This window comes from Zootoca vivipara, chromosome 3 (assembly GCF_963506605.1).
Source record: "Zootoca vivipara chromosome 3, rZooViv1.1, whole genome shotgun sequence".
NCBI lineage: Eukaryota > Metazoa > Chordata > Lepidosauria > Squamata > Lacertidae > Zootoca > Zootoca vivipara.
The window spans coordinates 31,888,903-31,908,683 of record NC_083278.1 but is presented as its reverse complement, the minus strand read 5'-3'; the positions used below and the strand labels follow the sequence as shown (position 1 = coordinate 31,908,683).

At 41.3% G+C, this 19,781-nt stretch overlaps 1 protein-coding gene across 2 annotated transcripts in view; it reads left to right on the top strand.

Moving 5' to 3' along the window:
* The window catches only part of KHDRBS2 (KH RNA binding domain containing, signal transduction associated 2), a 309,633-nt gene that overhangs the window by 113,642 nt on the left and 176,210 nt on the right, over positions 1 to 19,781 (top strand). For both annotated transcript variants that reach the window (XM_035110689.2, XM_035110690.2), the window contains exon 3: positions 12,550 to 12,666. In XM_035110689.2, the coding sequence (XP_034966580.1) occupies positions 12,550 to 12,666 (117 nt within the window). The remainder of the gene's footprint in view (positions 1 to 12,549; positions 12,667 to 19,781) is intronic.

The following is a 19,781-nucleotide window of genomic DNA, read 5'->3' as shown; positions in this document are numbered from 1 at the left end:
TGCTTAAGACGGCCCTGCTTCCAGACTAGGGGGAAATTTCTGACAATGCAATTTCTTCCCTAGGGTCATTCAGGAAAAACAAAATGGTAGCCTCCAGCCAAAATAAGCTGCTAGAAGTTCTAATGAGCTGTTCACCCTCCCCACAAGTCACATGCCTGCACTCCACCTCCAAAAATATGAAAGGGGAAGGAACACAGCTGAATGATAGAGGAACTGCCTTTCATGTAGAACAGGCATCCCCCAAACTGCGGCCCTCCAGAAGTTTTGGCCTACAACTCCCATGATCCCTAGCAAACAGAACCAGTGGTCAGGGTTGATGGGAATTGTAGTTCAAAACATCTGGAGGGCCAGAGTTTGGGGATGCCTGATGTAGAAGGTCACAGGTTCAATCCATGGTGTCTCCAGGTAGGGTTGGAAAATGCTCCTGATTGTAACCCAAGAGAGTCACCGCCTGTCATTGTACACAGTACTGACCTAGATGGATCAATTTTCTGACTCAGTATAAGGCAACTCCCTTTCTTCCTATCCCTGACCAACTCTGCCATGCCAATATCTGACTAATTTTCAAGCTGGTGAAAGTTACATTAAGCCTAAGCTTAATATAAATTACTGAATGATTTCTAGTAAGGTTAGGCTGAACTTTTGTTATGTTGTAGTAATGTGTTTTTCCATCTTGTAAGTTGCCTTGAGCATGGTTTGAAAGGAGACATACTAATAAAATTATGTATGTATGTATGTGTAAGTATGTATGCATGTGTGTGTGTATGTATGTATGTACTTTCATCAATTTGAAATTTTCATCAGTGTCATTGTATATGGATTTCACTCCTCCCACGACATACATCTTTTCAGAATATATAGGCAACTATAATTATGCAAATGAAGAATGGTTACAGCAGTTCCATTGTGTTTATGACAAAATTGTTGTCATATAATTTTTCTTGCATTCTTCTTGTGAATCTCTAGCTGCACACAATCATGAACCTGCCATTATTTCTTTGCTTCTACCCCTCAGAGCTTCCCTCTCCCCTGTGTAATATTATATGGGAACAAATTAGGCTGTTTTTAGTGCAATAATCAGTTATTCATCAGAGTAGGACTACTGCCCAGAAAAAAGTGATCACTAAGGCATTCCCCAGCTAGCTCAAGCCTGAAGCAGATGACTGTGTCCCCAAAGCTTATAATGATAAGAAAAATGGCCAAGAAGTCTATTAAATAGCTATGCCTTCAAAAAAGCATGCATTATTCCCCTCTCTAACCTTTTACTGAATGAGTTTTGTTCTGAGTGTGCATGATGCTTCCTTAATGGCAGAATAATAATGAAACATGGTAAATAGTGTTTCTAGCTGGGAAAAGCCATTTCCATAATGAATCATTTATTTCAATTCAGTTGTGGGAATGAATGCAGATTTGTTGGGAGGGCTGTAAGAAATCTGGGGGGCAACCCAGATTAATTCAATTACAGTACACACACACACAAAAATTATTTAGGAAGAAAAATGTGAGGTTTCCAGGCTCTTTCTATCTTTAAAAAAATGTGGGTTTATGTATGTATATATAAAACATCTGAATATCAATGAATGAAATATAGGAAACATAAAGCTCATAAAGAGAGGATAGCCAAAAGAAGCAACTACTCTTTTCTCTCCTTTGTTCTGTGCCTCCTGCTGAGGTCCATAACTGCATCATTTGGCCAGGCCTAGCTTTCTTATTTTTGTTGCTTAGCATCCGGTAGTGAAATCTCCACTGGAGGGAGGACTGGGGAGTTCCTTATATATATTTTCTGCCACAAGTGCCGCATTGCTGCATACCTTGCAAAATCCACCCAAAGCTCATCATAGCTCACCTGTCAAACGCTGCCTTCATAAAAAGGAAATGCATGGGAAAGTAAGTGCTCTGCTGCCTGTTTACATAACTCAAAGAAGATATGTTGGAAATCTGCAACACTGTGGATATTCCTAGCTTCTCGCAAGATGTCCACAAAATACTTGTGTTCCATAGGCCCTTGTGTAGCCACTGTGAGAACAGAATGCTGCACTAGATGGGCTAGTGGCCTGATCCACCAGGTTCTTATGCAAGCAATGGTTCACAGTAGTGTTTCATTCACCCCTAATTAAGTGGACTGAGTACATTTTCAGTACAGAACAAGGATTTGCCCTTTGTTAAAGACTTCATTGATTCCCCCAGCACACACACACACATACACGCCCCACCTCTGTATGCATTTTTTTTCATTTCAGGTTGGATCTCTGTTTTTTTCTCAAATTAGGATACCATAAAACCAGCAAGCATATTCTCCTGTACTAAAGAATACTCAGGGCCTTAATGATCTGGAATACGGTATATGTGCAACTTGTTCTTGTTGATGTTGTTTTGCTGTGGGACTGGATATCAGAGAATCAGATGAAACCTAAAGGTCAGTGTAGGAGGCAGTGAATGGGAACACCTTGACCTTGTAACGCTAGCCTGCTTGTAACAGAGGAAACAATGATCAGGAGCCGTCCCCTGCTGCTGCTGCTGCTGCTGCTGCTGCTGCTGCTGCTCTTTGCCAAAGCTTGGTGGACCAGGGAGAAACATTCCAAAGGGAAGAAGCAAAATTGGAGAGTCAGTTGTTTACTCCCTGCCTGAAATGCATGGCACAGATGGATGTGTCAATGGGGTTATTCTGCAGCTGCTGCGGATGATCCCTAGTCACTACTAGCACCATCTCATCTGTCCACCCATCCATGAAGCCCAGATCAGTGAGAGGGGAGCACAGAACTAACTTTCCCCACTGGAGGCATTTTCTGTCCTTGATCCTGGCCCAGAGAGGAAAGAATCACATTCCAGACATTAAAAAGCATGGGAGAGAGCCCCAGGGTTAGTGATCTCTCAATGAAGTGCAGCCAAAAAGTTGATTCTGTGAACCCCTTGTTAAGGCATCAGCTTATGTGCAGGTGAATACACAAGTTACATATGTAGACTATTCATGGAAGTGCAGTTTTAGGGGATCTGGAGGGCAATTAGTTATTTATCAGTACCAATACATTCTTGCTTAATGGGGGAGAAATTAAGAAAAACACAAATATCAAAATAATAGCAGGTAAAAGGGTTGCTTACACAAATAAATGGTGGACAGTAACTAAAACAGCTTTGCAGATTAAAGTGGCATGTGCTATATCCACAGATGTTCTTGTGAATGCCACCTCGTGGAGCTGCTGTATGGAATCTTCTGATTTAGAGCACTGTGCCACATTTGCTTAGGAGAGATCAGAGAGCAGCAATCTCAATTTTGCGTATCAGATGGCCGTTAGCCTGCTATGAGGTGGCACCTAGGCCCTGCCTTCTGGAGCTTTGAGGCAGCTTCATTTTTTGTTTTGTTTACTTTGACCTGGTTTGTGCTGATACTTAGTTTGCTTTAGCAGTACTGTATAGGCTTGGCCCATAGTGGGTATATTGACTCTAAGCTCGACCCTGCTGTTGATTTTCAGCCTGTGCAGCTGAAAATGTTGATCTCTAGCTAAACAATGTTGTGACTGATTTGGGCACACATCATCTAAAGAAACAACATTAATTGTCCCTCAGGTTTGCCTTTTCACTTAAAGTTTCTAAACCACTCCTCCTGTCCAGAGATAGACATTTAATCCTGTATCTGTTGTATTTTTCTCACCCAGTTACTCAAGATTATATTTTTCTTTCATAGAGGAAAATCCTACAATAAAGACACTTCCCCCAAAACATTTATCAACTTAGCTATTCATTATTCAAATTTATAATGTACCCTTCCTTCCGAAGGGAGCACAGGATGACACACAATAATAATAATACCTAAGAGCAATTTAAAACAATGTCATTACAGCAGTTTTAAAAATCACTGTAAAAATGTCATACAAATTTTGGCCAGAAGCAAATACAAAAAAGGTCTTTTACATGTTTCCTAAGTGCAGATAAAGATTTATTTATCCCTCTATTTTCTGCTTTTGGCAATAAATGCTGATGATTGCACAAGAGTGGAGAGAATCTGCATATTTTATTTTATTTTTTTTAAAAAAGGTGTGTAATGGCAATGCAGGGTGCACAGACAGTTCCAAGAAGAAAAAACAATGACAGCAAGCCAAGCAGTGTTACAAGCTAGCTTGGAGATCAAGAACAGCAATGAAAAATGAAAATGTTATCAAAAGATTACTATCAACAACTGGTTGTGAGCTCTTGCTTGTATGCCAGATTCCTTCTTAATAATAATAATAATAATTAATACATCTGACTGGGTTGCCCCAACACATATAAAAACATAATAAAATATTAGGCATTAAAATCCTTCTGATACAGGGCTACCTTCAGGTGTCTTCCAGAAGTTGTATAGTTACTTATCTCCTTGACATCTGATGAGAGGGCATTCCACAGGGAGGGTGCTACTGCCAAAAAGGCCCTCTGTCTGGTCCCCTGTAACTTCACTTCTCGTAGTGAGGGAACTGCCAGAAGGCCCTTGGAGCTGGACCTCAGTGTCTGGGCTGAACGATGGAGGTGAAGACGCTCCTGCAGGTATACAGGGCAGAGACTGCTTAGGACTGTAAAGATCAGTACCAACACTTTGAATTGTGCTTGAGCTTTGGTAACACTCACTCTTTGGCTGGCTTTTAACAAATTTCAATACCACCCCTACTCCAGACTTCCGTTTATAGTCAAACAGACCAGCATGGGTTTCTTAAACATACAAAACCTTCAAAACAGAGAGGGACATCCCTTAAAAATCTAACGATTAGAGGTCAGGGTCATCTTTCGAGTCTTGAAATTGGTATAAAAATGAATGGGAAGCCATTATGTTCTGCATAGCTATGTGACAAATGTTCCTTTGAAGCTTGCTCTTGCATATATCATTTCAGTCGCATAAGCAAAAATACTAGCAAAGTAAGGGATGTAATTATGCTTCATAAGAAAAGACATGAGGAAGATTATTAAAGTTATTATCTGAGACAAATGCTTGTGCATTTAAATGCTTCAAATGAAGCTTGGAATAAATTTATGTTGTGTGACATTTAAGTAAAACAGTCTGCTTTATAAAGGCTGGGTTTTGTCTGAGCCTAGTAATGAAAATATGAGACGGTTGTGAATGTGACTTCGTTTGAAGGAGACTGAACAGAACAATACATTGCATGCAAAAGAGATATTGTAGAGTTGTATTATTACGCTTGTCCACACCAGCATTTACTGTGTGTTTGCAGCAGTTTGTGCTTCCATTTAATATGCATCGTCCACATGACATCAACCCTCAAACCCTTGTTGCGTTAGGCACTTCCCCTGCATGCGAAGGCAGAAGATTGAGCAAATGAGGCCAATGGTCAAGAAGATGGTTACCGTAAATGCTGTAGAGGGAAATGAGGGCAGATGGGGCTTGTCAAACTGGCAAGTTACCCCATCTAGGAGAAGGAAATCTCTGATCCTAAACCTCCTCTGCCTTGGAGCTATACTCATTCATGGGAAAGGCTCCAGAGTACCTGCTGCCTCGCAGGAGATCTTCAGGAGAAGAAAAGGCAAAAGAATAAACCCTACACAAATCTGAAGTGGAGTCCCTAAGACGATTGGATAGCATCTTGTACGCCTCCTTCTGTCAATTCCCAATAGCTCCTATAGCCAATCTGGTGCCAAATATATTGCTCTGCTCTCCTTTGGAGAACAGCAGTGAGGCCCAGGGGGTGGGTCTTGTCGTCTGGACAACCTAGAACTTCCATACACACTGCCCAGGCTTGTGCCCCAGAGAGGTCACTTTGGTGTTGCTGATGCAGCAAAAACAACACAGGAAGCAGCAATTAAGTTTTACCAGCCTCTGCAGCCACAACTCTCCATTGGTTTGACTTCACCCCCAGAAGCTCACTCCACTGTCTCTTGAGACAGATGGATGCTGACAACAAATGACATCACCCCTCAGATCTTCACAAAGCTAGGCAACTGCATACCCTATTAATTAGCTTAATAAAGGTAAAGGGACCCCTGACCATTAGGTCCAGTCATGACCGACTCTGGGGTTGCAGCGCTCATCTCACGTTATTGGCCAAGGGAGCCGGCGTACAGCTTCCAAGTCATGTGGCCAGCATGACAAAGCCGCTTCTGGTGAACCAGAGCAGTACACGGAAACGCCGTTTACCTTCCCGCTTGGAGTGGTACCTATTTATCTACTTGTACTTTGATGTGCTTTCGAACTGCTAGGTTGGTAGGAGCTGGGACCAAGCAACGGGAGCTCACCCCGTCGCGGGGATTCGACCTTCTGATTGGCAAGCCCTAGGCCACCTGCGTCCCTCAATTAGCTTAATAGGATCAACAAATAAGAGGATGAGGTGAAGCACAAAAGAGGGTCCCTTCTGGTTTGAATGGAAAAGGCCAATAAGAAGGACCAATGAAAGAAGAGTGGCAGATGAAGATGATGGACTTTGCAGAACTGGCGAAGCTGACAGGAAAAATCGGAAACCAGCATGATCAAGTATTCCAAAAGGACTGGAGTAAATTTATACGATATCTGAAAGATTATTGTAAGCAATTAACATCGCTAGCAGGGTTATCAGAAGACTTGTAATGAGAAGTTTTCTACCTTTCTATATTTATTTAAATTTTGAACTATTTTGTAATGAGTGTAATTAGAATTGGAAAACATACAAAATGCAATGATATAAAGGTTAATTTTGAAAGCCATGAAGCAGGAGGGAAGGAAGTCGATAGGCTCTAAAGAGCCAGGGAGGTAAAGTGGATAATAATGACATGAAGGTATATTATTAAATGGAATCCACATGTGCAAATTCATATGCACAGGTGTGCACTACTCTGGTCCAATTCGAATGGGGGGGGGAGTGGAATAATCGCTAAATAATGCTCAGATGTGGACAAGCTCCAGGAGTCAGTTCAGTGTAAATCAGAGATATGTATAGAATGCAATAAACAATGATGTTGGCTTCTGGGATTCGTAAAAACCTTTATTCTGATCAAAGGAACATTTCACCATGCACAGAACATTTATTCCAGTCCCCTTCTTGTGCACCTGCAGCTGTGTGGAAGCTGTTCAGCACCTAGGACAGAGCATGTGGAGCACATGGTTGCATCATCCACATGCACAGCCCTTAGCTTTATGGAACTGCAATACAGAGCAGCCGCTCATAAATTAGCTTTTGGGATATGAATGAATGGGTCTTAAATTTAAGCACAATTTAATCCACAGCCCTGTGCTTGATGTGAATAAGCCCTAAAGAAGCTACTGTTGCAACAGAATCAGCATAAGGGCTACTTGGTGACATTTTCTCCCTCTGAATCCCAGTTTGCTTCACAAAGGAAACCAAATGTGCATGTTGCCATTTTTTTTACAAAGACAATTATTTTGTGGTAGCCGTGTCCCCTGAAGTCAGCTGAATGTAAAGTACCATTCCAGGGATTGGTTACTTAGGCTGAAGGTATAAAATGACAAGTTTGATCATTTGAAGGCTCCATATGGAATGCTCACAACACACTGATTTCCTGCAAGAAAATAATAATAATTTGGCTGCTATAGAACCAGATGGCAGATTAAAAGGCGCATCATGTCAGAAAGTAAGCAGAGATTGCTGTAAAGGCAACTATGTCTTAGCTCAAGGTTTGGCAGCAGTCCTTTCACCGATCACAGGCTAGGATCTTAGTGTGGAGGTTTTCATGTTTGGGAGTAAGCAGACAGGAATGCATATAAGCACTTTTTTCCGGAAAGGCAAAACCTTTGAACTGTGTTATAAACTTGAAATTATGAAATATGAAAGTGAACAAATTGCTGCTTTCAGATGGGAGCCGAGGGGTCCCTGACCATCAGGAAATAGTACCAAGGAAATAATAATTCACCTGTCTCAATAAGATGCAATCCTGAACATACTTAAGTGGAAGTAAGTCCCATGTAAATCAATATGATGTTAATTCTTGTGTAAGTGAATTTGAGATGTGGCTGTTAGTACTGCTCAGTGCAGGGATTTCTGTGAGTTCAGGAAACTGGTTTTATTACAAAACTACTTATTCTGCTATGGTATTTTTCATTATTAGGCTGAATTATTATTATTATTATTTTAAAAAATTCCCTTTGGGACTTTCAGAATCGTTGTTGTATATGTTTAACTATAATTGACTCAGAATTTGGGGTAAATCTGAGGGTTTCGCTTTGGGTAAAGCACCTGCTGAATTTCAGCAGGCACTGAAACAGGTTTTAATAATACCAGTGAAATTTCTATGGGAAGATATTCTTATCTCAGTTGTTGCTACTGAATTCTGTCTTGGGTGAAATCTGAGATTAATTTGGTGGTTCATACTGGGGCGAAACATCTGAGGAATTTTAAAGGATGCTAAAACCATTAGGTAAGATAAAATTTATTTGCAGGAGTGTGAAAAGGGAAGTTTCACACATTCCGAGTGGCTTTTACAGGAAGCCCACAAAGAAAGGTGTACAGTGGTACCTCGGGTTACAAACGCTTCAGGTTACAAACGCTTCAGATTACAGACTCCACTAACCCAGAAATAGTACCTCGGGTTAAGAAATTTGCTTCAGGATGAGAACAGAAATTGTGCTCCGGCAGAGCAACGGCAGCAGGAGGCCCCATTAGCTAAAGTGGTGCTTCAGGTTAAGAACAGTTTCAGGATAAGAACGGACCTCCGGAATGAATTAAGTTCTTAAGCAGAGGTACCACTGTAAACCCTAGTTCACTACAAGGATGGCAATGAGGGCATTAAAAAAAAAGTTATCCCACTACATTTTGAGTGCTCAGTAGTTTACAGGGGATAAACCACATTCCCTCACTGGCAACCTCCTGCAAGCTACACAGCAATGGTGAGCAGGACCAGAATAAAAAAATGGGCAGAAAAAGGAGCATATCTTACCTTTGTGCAACAAGCTACAAGCCTGCCATAGAAAAAACAGATGTTTCTACCCCACCCCTACCTCTCCATCTTTCCATAAAGGAAAGCAAGCATTATCACTGCTTGAGGACATATTCAAGCCTTCTCCTGGGCCTTCGGTTAATTAAACAATATGTGGCCTGTGTGTGTGTGTGTGTGTGTGTGTGTGTGTGTGTGTGTTACTATGTTTTGTGTTTCTGTGCTTTTGTATTGTAAACCGCTTTGTGATTCTTTTATTTAATTTATCAATGCAAGCTTTTAATGCAAAACTTTTTTAAAAAACAGAAACAAAAACACCAGGGAATGTTGAGGAAAATGGCAAAGAAACTACTTCTGTTCCAGGTTACTAAGATGATATTGCATAAGCTAGTGTAACACTGATGCACTATTCATTTGCATGCACAAATATGAATGAAGACTTGCATATGACATGAAATTCTTAAGTATAGTATAAAATAAGATTCCAGTCCCATTGAACAAAAAGGAAGAAGGAAGCTATGCTACATATATGAACACGCCTTACTATTTCTTTAAAGCAAGTGTCACTAGCTGTATACAGTGGAACCTCGGTTTATGAACACCTCAGTTTATGAATTTTCGGTTTATAAACACCGCGGACCCATCTGGAATGGATTAATTCATTTTCCATTACTTTCAATGGGAAAGTTCGCTTCAGTTTATGAACGCTTCAGTTTATGAATGTGTCCTGGGCATCCCCCAACTCTCCAGAGCAAATCTGGAGATGGAGCAGGATACTTTTGAGCAGAAAGTGGGATATATTTGAACAAACTTTGCCCATTTTCTGGTCATTTCCCTGCAACATTATCGAAAATCAGCTTGTTGTGTGCTTTATTTATCCACTAGAGAACCACGGGGTCACGGGACCTTGGCATGCAAATGCAACTTTGCACATTGCCTTGAGATTAAACAGAACTGCTTTTAAATAAATGCTGTCTCTTTAAAGCTATGTTAATGAGTATGGGCACATCAGTCACATTAAAATAACTACTTTCCTTTGAATATGAACATGACTTGAATAAGAAAATTAATGTTTGCACTATGTTATGAACATGCAAATTACTATGTAAGTGCTGCCTTAATTATAATTGCTATTAATGATGAAATCAAAATTCCAGTGAATTATAATGCATCCTTTAATTAGATTTTGATATACAATTTCTGAAATAATTAAGTCTCCTCCAACTTGGATGTTGGCCAGGTTATATATAATACATAATACAGACTGATTGTGTAATTAAGAACGTTTCATGAAACCATTGATAGACCTTGCAGCATAACAATCTCCTTTGACTTAAAATAGAATGGTGCTGTTTTCTTTCATTGGGGAATCAATCTCCAATATGGCAATGTGATTGATGTCTGAATTCACATAATAATTTTCTAGTATATTTGCTAAACATGGAGTACATTTCTGTATATAAATTATATTGAAATATTACTGGATAAAAGTTAGTAGGAATTTACATATGGAAAAGTGCGACTGAATGAAAAGTACACAAAACAGTTTCACTTTCCTTTTTTGTATGTATGTAAAACAAATGTATCTGCACAGGGCTTGGAAGCTGCTGGTTATGTTTTCAAAAGAGCTGTGTAATATCTGGAGAATCCCTGGGCTTAGACCTTTGAAACTAGTTTAGAGACTGAATGATATTTGCATAAACAGCTTCTCAATGTGCTGCTTCCCCCCTTTTCTTTCCCCTTTGCATCATTTGCTCACTGATTGTACAAAAGGTTCTACAATGCCAAAGGGCAAGTTCTGATGTGAAAATGGAAACTCGTGAAAACCCAGCTCAGCTTTAGCAGCAAAAAACAGTTTGGCCTCTTGGAAATGTAACTTATGTGAATATGTGCCAATCTTTCTTTTTTTAATCAGCTAGGTTGGGACACTCTACCATCAGTATTCTATTCAGTAAGTCCATTCTGTAAGCAAATGGTTTGGGTCCAGAATATCACATGAAGCATCTTCTCCTTCTATATTTGAGATATGCTGGGGAGGTCCTGCTCAAAATGCCACTTTTAAGTGATGCAATAATGGCATCTACCAGGAGGAGGACCTAAGTTTCCATATAGATGTGGAGTGTCTCTCCTGAGAGATGCACTCAGCCACATAATTGGTTGCTTTTCAAAAGCTGATTACAATCTGCCTAGATAAAAACACAGACACAAATTATACAATGCAACACTGTTGTTGTTTTTTAAAGCTTAGAGGATAATAAATACAGTGGTATGTCAGGTTAAGTACTTAATTGGTTCTGGAAGTCTGTACTTAACCTGAAGCGAACTTTCTCATTGAAAGTAATGGAAAGTGGATTAATCTGTTCCAGACGGGTCCACAGAGTAAATGGAAAGTACTCAACCTGAAGCGTACTTAACCCGAGGTATGACTGTAATTGGTTCTGGAAGTCTGTACTTAACCTGAAGTGTACTTAACCTGAAGCGAACTTTCCCATTGAAAGTAATGGAAAGTGGATTAATCCATTCCAGACGGGTCCACGGACTACTTAACTTGAAAGTACTCAACCTGAAGCGTACTTAACCCAAGATTTGACTGTATATGTAAGAGAGGAAAAGACATTGCAGTCATACCCCCCACCGGAGGCCTTCATTATATTCCCCTGCACTGGAAATGGAGCACAATTATTATTACTTAATCAGAAAAAATATTACATTTCTTTAAATTCCTTTATTTACATGCCACATGTTACCAAATTCTGATGGAAAATTACTAGACTGAAAACAGAGGGAATGGCTTGTTATATCTGTATGGTCTTGCACTCTGAAAGATGTTTGCTTAGAGTCATTGGCCATCTGTTTGATGGAACTGGGCCAGCATATGGGCTTTCTGCGTCTGTGTTTGTCTCTAGAACACTTGGTGGTTTATATAGTCAAATAGTCAAATATTGCACCAGTCTCTTCAGGAGAAGTGTTGTGGCTCAGTGATGGAGCACATGCTTTGATTGCAGAAGATCTCAGCTTCAATGCTGTACTGACTTGAAGGAAACTTCCTGTGTTCCTAAATACAAGCTTCTAGCTTTTGTAGGATTAAAGGGATTACATTTATAACAGCAATGCATTTACCATAATATTTTTACAAAAATAGTAAAGTGACTGATTTAGCAGCTCTTTGACCATAGATCTAGGATGATAATCATTTTGTACTGGTGAACTATCTAATTTTGTTCTTCCCCTTGTACAAGCCAATATCTACTCAGCAAATTTATGAGACCAGTTTAGAAGATATTCTGGAAGATGAAAAATAGAGCATTCTTCTCCTGGGGGTTCCCTGGGGTTTCCCAGCTGGTGCCTCCCACCACTCCTCTTCATCCAGCCAGTCCCTGACATTTTCTTACATTCCCTGAAATCCTCAACACTGCTTTTGCCCCTATCATGGTTCTGCAATGGTTTTGGTGATCAAGTAGAGAAATGCAGTTGGAATATGGAGTTGAAGAGGAAAAAACAGACTTGGGAAGGAAACAATTTGATCCTTCCTGCCACTTTGCACATCCATGGAACTGCAAATCCTTTGCAAACTGAGGGTGCTGTTCTATTCTCAATACCGTAGTATGCCATCTACAATATATTGCTTCTCATTATGTACTGCACTTCCAGAAACCAACATTTTCTAACTTCCATCCCTCCCCATTCTGTTTTATTTTTTAGTTTAATTTTGTGGGCAAATTGCTTGGACCAAGAGGAAATTCCTTGAAAAGGTTACAAGAGGAAACAGGTGCAAAAATGTCAATCCTGGGGAAGGGTTCTATGAGAGACAAAGCCAAGGTACTGTACCCAACTCTTGATTTTTAGCCATATTGACTGTAGACAAAATCATTGTAATATGTCATTTGCTGAGTATTTAAATCGTTATGGTGATCTAACATTGTAGAAAACAAATATTTATAATGTTATACTTTTTGAGGAGAAAGAACATTACCAGGGGTATGGGTGGAATCACCCTTAAGTCTAGACATCAACATATTTTACGGAGATAATGTGCATCATTGCAACTTAAAAATGCTTCTCTGCAGTGATTAAAGATCCATGTGAATCTTTTATAACTGGGTATGGTGTATAACATGATTGCTTTGCATGTTCCTGGAATTTGTGTTACATGAAAGAGAACTTGGAACTGAGTTGACAACATATTGAAACTTGGACTGCATCGTAATTATCATCTGGTTGATGAATCACACCCTTTGCCTTTCCCTCCTTCTTAAGACAGGGGTGGGGAGCCCCTGGCCTTCTAGGAGTTGTTAGACATCTCTTGGCTTCCATAAGCCCCAGCTAGTATGGCCAATGATCAGATATTTGTTTGCTTTGCAATACTTGCGTGCCAGTTTTCAGTTACAATGGCTCTCAAAGCAGTTCACAATCGGATTTATAAGCATGTTATATTGCCCTGACAATAAGAGACCTGGAATATTAAGCATTATCATTGATATCATAGGGGCCTTGGCTCTGCTCCCCTGAAAGGTGGTTTGTCCTAGGGGCCAGATGTTCTTCTAACTTGTCAACCCAGTCGACCAAGTACCGTATTTTTGCTGACAATACTACTGTCATTGCTGCTCTGGGAAATGGACTAGCCATGATTCCCAGTTATTAGATGGATAGCAGCTAATGGATGACCACTGGGTGTCCAGTGACAGATGAAATCCTCTCCTCAGCCCTGATGCTTGTGGCAGCTAAGGGAGATCCTGGGGAGCAAATGTCGTTCAGAGTGCTGTCCCCAGTTCAACAGGTATTCCTGCTTTTAATAATAATAATAATAATTTATTATTTATACCCCGCCCATCTGGCCGGGTTCCCCCAGCCACTCTGGGCGGCTTCCAACAAAATATTAAAATACAGAAATCAATCAAACATTAAAAGCTTCCCTAAACAGGGCTGCCTTAAGATGCCTTCTAAAGGTCTGGTAATTGTTATTCTCTTTGACCTCTGGTGGGAGGGCATTCCACAGGGTGGGCGCCACTACCGAGAAGGTCCTCTGCCTGGTTCCCTGTAACTTGGCTTCTCGTAGTGAGGGAACCGCCAGAAGGCCCTTGGCGCTGGATCTCAGTGTCCGGGCAGAACGATGGGGGAGGAGACGCTCCTTCAGGTATACTGGACCAAGGCCGTTTAGGGCTTTAAAGGTCAGCACCAACACTTTGAATTGTGCTCGGAAACGTACTGGGAGCCAATGTAGGTCTTTCAGGACCGGTGTTATGTGGTCTCGACGGCCACTCCCAGTCACCAGTCTAGCTGCCGCATTCTGGATTAATTGCACTTTCCGGGTCACCTTCAAAGGTAGCCCCACGTAGAGCGCATTACAGTAGTCCAAGCGGGAGATAACCAGAGCATGCACTACTCTGGTGAGACAGTCCGCGGGCAGGTAGGGTCTCAGCCTGCGTACCAGATGGAGCTGATAAACAGCTGCCCTGGACACAGAATTGACCTGCGCCTCCATGGACAGCTGTGAGTCCAAAATGACTCCCAGGCTGCGCACCTGGTCCTTCAGGGGCACAGTTACCCCATTCAGGACCAGGGAGTCCTCCACGCTAGTCAGGTGGTAACATTGGCTCCCGGGCTTTTATAACTCTCAAATACTGCCCAGTCCGCCTGCCTATATTGCTCTTTGACCAGCTCTGCAGCAATGGCCACAGGGAATTCACACACACACACACACACACACACACACACTCCTGAGATAGGCTTCCAGGCATATGCTTAGCAGCTAGATATTTTCAGTCTTCGTGGCAGCTGGCTTCCTCATCCAGTCTGATGTGATTGCTGTGATTTTTGTTTTGCTCCCCTGAAAGGTGGTGTCAGCAAAAGGGCTGCTGGTTGCAGATGTCCTTTATTTTGCTTTCCCTGGCCCTCTAGGTGTTCCTGCTGCCAATGCTACCGTCAGGGATGATGGAACATCTGGAGGGTCAGAGGTTTCCCATTTCTGCCTTAAGATGATCAGGTATAAATGAAGGCAACATTTCTTGAAGCAGGCACAGTGCCTGCATTCAGTGATTCCAATCACTCTCCTGTATTGTTGTGTCCCAGGCCTGGCATGTTGTAGCAGTTCCACTCAATTATTTCTGACACTGCTTTCAGAAATCCTGGTTTGCTTCTGTCTTTCTGTTACTCCCGTCATTCATCTCAACACAATAGAAGAGAAACAGTGAGTTTAAGAGAGAGGGGGGATAATTAAGATTCCAGTTTCATCAGTCTGTTTAATGCTATATTATTATCTCTTGTTGCCAGTTTGTGCAAAGAAAAACCAACATATTTTGAAAAGGTACAGTATATTATTAAAACAAACTGGACATTAAATATGATGCTGTTAGTATGAATGGACATGTTTGTTCCTTGGTGCAAAGATTCCAGGAATGATTAATTCACCCAGATAATATTTCTAGAGTATATTGCAGATATTGGTGCTAGCATAGAGCCTAGCAAAGAGAGGCTACTTGAGATTTTGTTATGGGCACAACTCGCTGGGAAGTTCCTGCATCTTTAGGACCAAACTAGATGTTATGTGTGAGCTCCATGAATATGGACCTGTAGGCTTTTCCTTCCGTGGCTGAATCCAGCTTTGGGGGAATATTTGAATTTTGCTTGCATTGTGGTACAAAGGGTAGAATCCAGCACACATACTCTGACCACATGGACCAACTTCTCCTGCAAACATACACTGCTACTTTGTGAGAAAGAAGGAAGATGGGAATTCCCATCACTGAATTCTCAAAGAAACTTTGGCCCTAAGATCCATTTAAAAGAATGGGAGTTGCACAAAAACTCTACTGTGATGAAGAGATCCCTCCACCTAATCCTAAAACTCCAGTTACCCATCACCAGTTTTATATCAATTCAAGATGCATGCTCACTCTAAAGCTGTGATCTTACAGAACAGCATGGATCTGAGAAGAATTGTCTTAAGACCCCCAACCTTGTATCCTCCAGATGTTTTGGTCTGCAGGAACAATCAACCACAATCTGCATGATTTAAAACAATAAAAGAGATGATGGGTGAAGTTTTGGGAGAGAAATAAATATTTTCTCTCTCTCATTTATTCACCTATTGGCTCCCTCCTCCTGCCACAGCACTGAATTTCAAAACTTTTCTTGCCTAAATTGCCAAGTATTGTTTGTTTGTTTTTTAAAAATCAGATATAAGCTGTTTGCTTAATGTGGTGAATACAGAAGGGAATTGTGCCTATCATAATTTGGCAGCCAATCTCCATTGAGTTCTTATGACAAGTGGAAATAACAGGCCCTCCAACTAGAGAACTATGATTACCATTCTGTCTCATATGATGCCTTTAAAGCTTGTCATCCCTGTGCTTGCATTACAAACCTGTAAGTCGTCTCTTCTTTAGGAGTTAAAAATGAGAAGATTTTAAACATTCAGGCTTACAGTTCCACCACCCCCCCCCTTCTACTCCCCACCTTGTGTTCTTGTCACATCATAAAACAATTCCAAGCAGTCTGGAAGAAAATGATGGAAGAGAACAATTAAAAACCTATAGACAAGTGAAATCTGATTAAAAGTGGAATTATACATACGGTAGGCATCAATTCACTGAAATTTCATATGTGGTATACATGTTTTCCAAGGTAGCAATCACTAGTTATTATATTTGTGGCTACCTCTCCTAAGATACATCTTTGCTTACTAATTATGTGTGATTAAATACTTACTTTTGTATGCAGACAGAGTTGTTTTCATAAACTTGAAGTAAATGAGGTGGCTGCCGCCTATACTGTCCTGGTCATGTTTGCTAGCTATACTTCTCAACATACTATACTTACACTATCTTCTAATAGAAATAGCTATGTTAGTTTGACATTGATGAATGGAGACATTTAGGGAGGCCAAGAAAAGTAGGCATTGTGTTTCATCAGGGCTGTCTCAAGCAGGTCGGGCGCCCTGGCCACGCAGCCCCCCCCCCTGCCGGCCCGGCGCCCCGCGCCGCCGGGACTACACCTAGAGCCGGGCCTGTGTTTCATATCACATTATGTTTGTTTGTTTGCTTGCATGCTTATTTGTTTACTGTGTTTATATCCCATCTTTCCTCCAATCTGGAGCACAGGATGGCATAACATAAAGGTCAAAGCCATTACATATTAACAAATAATAATCCAGATAAAATCCAGTAACAGCAGCGATGGCCCACATAACCACAACCCCCAAACCCTGCAGCTTTAATTATCCGAATGCCCGGACTTCAAAATATCAACTGTGATGATAGACTTGATATTCCCCAGGAGGGAGTTCTGTAATTGGTGCATCTCCACCAAGAAGGCTCATATTGTGTCACCACCTCCCTAGCTTATGCTACAGATGGCACAGCCAACAGGGCCTGCACACCACAGTATTGTTTCCTTGGTGTTGAATTATCAGATTTAGGGAAATCAGGAGCAATAGCACAAAGGGCACAACGTATTTTATTCATTTATAGCAGGGGTAGCCAACATGGTTTCCTCCAGATGTTAGTAGACTCATCCCTGACCTTTGGGCCTGGTGGCTGAAGTTGTTGGGAGTTGGAGTCCAATAACATCTGGAAGACCCCACTTTAGTTGTCCCTGCATTACAGCAGCAAAAAGCTCCAAAGCCCACATTTAGGTAACACTTTTATTAGAACTTTCCCTCAAGTAATACTGAGGATGTTTGAGGTGGCTTGCTAAATCACAGAAGTTCCATTTGCCACAAGCAGTCCTAGGGCAAAAACAGTGGCCACCATTAACAGGGTGTTGTTGTTTAGTCGTTTAGTCATGTCCGACTCTTCGTGACCCCATGGACCAGCGCACGCCAGGCACTCCTGTCTTCCAGGGTAGTAGTGTCCATTTGAGCCTCATCTAACACAATATGTTAGCAGCATTGTATTAAATATAGTTGTACTTACCTTCCAGTCTCATAATGAAATCTAATGTTTTAATAACATTAAATTGTTCATTATGATTATTGAAAGATATTGCTCAGTAAAAGCGCAGCAAATAAGACCATATAAAGACTTAAAATTTTATCATTCTGGAAAAAAAACGTATTATCTATTCTGTGTCTGCAGGGACTTTATTTTTAAATACCTTTCATTATTAAGACATAAAAATACAATAACACTGAACATACTAAACAAAAATGGTTCATAGAAAACCAAGTTAAGTCCAAAGCAGAGAGGGAGACGCCTTATGTATAAATGAAAAGAAGGGACGTCATCTTGTTAAGTGCAGTCAGGTGAAAGGGGGGACATGATTCGGACCAATCAGTCAAGCAGTCATATGTCATAGGCATTGCCAAATAAAGTAATAGTTCACTGGGATAAATGGCTTCATATGTTGTTTGCTCCTGTGCGCCACAAAGGTCCACCAAGTGGCAGCAAAGCCATTGGTTTAGCAGTCCCCTTCAAAACCTTAAGAGGATGGGAGGTTTTTCTGAGGCGGCTAAGAGCAAAACTTTCCTGTACCAGCAGTTCCCATTAATAACAGAAACATCCTTCCATCCCTGTGTCAGAACCAGTCTAGCTACAGCTAAAATGAAAATTAAAGGTAAAGGTACTGTAAAGGTACCCATGACTATTAGGTCCAGTCATGGACGACTCTGGGGTTGCAACGCTCATCTCGCTCTATAGGCCGAGGGAGCCGGCGTTTGTCCGCAGACAGCTTCCAGGTCATGTGGTCAGCATGACTAAGCTGCTTCTGCCAAACCAGAGCAGCGCATGGAAACGCCGTTTACCTTCCCACCGGAGCAGTACCTACCGGTATTTATCTACTTGCACTTGACGTGCTTTCGAACTGCTAGGTGGGCAGGAGCTGGACCAAGCAACGGGAGCTCACCCCGTTGCAGGGATTCGAACTGATGACCTTCTGATTGGCAAGCCCAAGAGGCTCAGTGGTTTAGACCACAACGCCACCTTAAAATGAAAATTACAAAAAGGTTTTAACGGGAGGTCAGCATTAAGTCCTGAGAAAATAGGTGTAAGAGTCTAGGACCGGTGAATGATTTCAGTTTCCTTACTTATTTGTGTCCAGAAAGTAGTAAAGTAGTCGCATGGAGGCACGCCCACCACATGTACTTTCCAACAAGTCTGATCATTTGTATTCTGAACACATTGAAAGATATATTCCACAATAAAAACACAGGAACTGACACTATATATAGACTTAAAAATCAATTACATTTTTGAAAACACATATCTTATATTTTATGTTTGCAGAGGCTTTTAACTCAGAGTTCATCAAAAGCATGTCACGATAATAAGTAGTACATTCCATAAGCCCTAAAACATGGCTTAGTTGGATCGAACATTTCTTGGGCTGTACTGTACTGAAATAGATTCCCCTCAAAGCCCTTTCGCTTAAAACCCTATCAGTATTTTCCTTTAGTGGATTTCGAACAAAGAATTCACTTGCAATCGAGCAACTTTAATATAGTAGTTTGATAGAAACCCAATTCCTGTGTAACCTCTCTCTACAGAGTTTTAATTTTGTTTCCTACAGGTATCATTGCTATATGGTATTGGAAAACATGATATTGACACTTGGTTGGATCCAGGCAGTTATTCACACATCGTTAAGTTACAGAGCAATTCACTGCTACCCCTTAATGCTGGACTGTAGAGGATTTAGATTGAGTGAGCAGAGTTGTCTCTCTCTGCCCAGCTCTGCTGGTTGAGGTAGTGTTCCACTGGCTGCCAAATGTGCAGAGCTCCACTGAGGTTCGGGGCAGGAGTCTTGTTGGAATAAAGTTATTTAAAAAACTCAAACAAAAAAGCAGCTGGTCCCTGGCAGGTGCCCCCCACCCTGGCAGCTAACTTTGCCCTCTGAGGCCTGGGGCAAGTGTACCTGGCTGCCCCCCTTTCTGCATGGGCCTTAGGGTGAGAAGCCCACTGACAGTGTCTCTACCTGCCAGAGGAGCCCAGCAGAAGGCC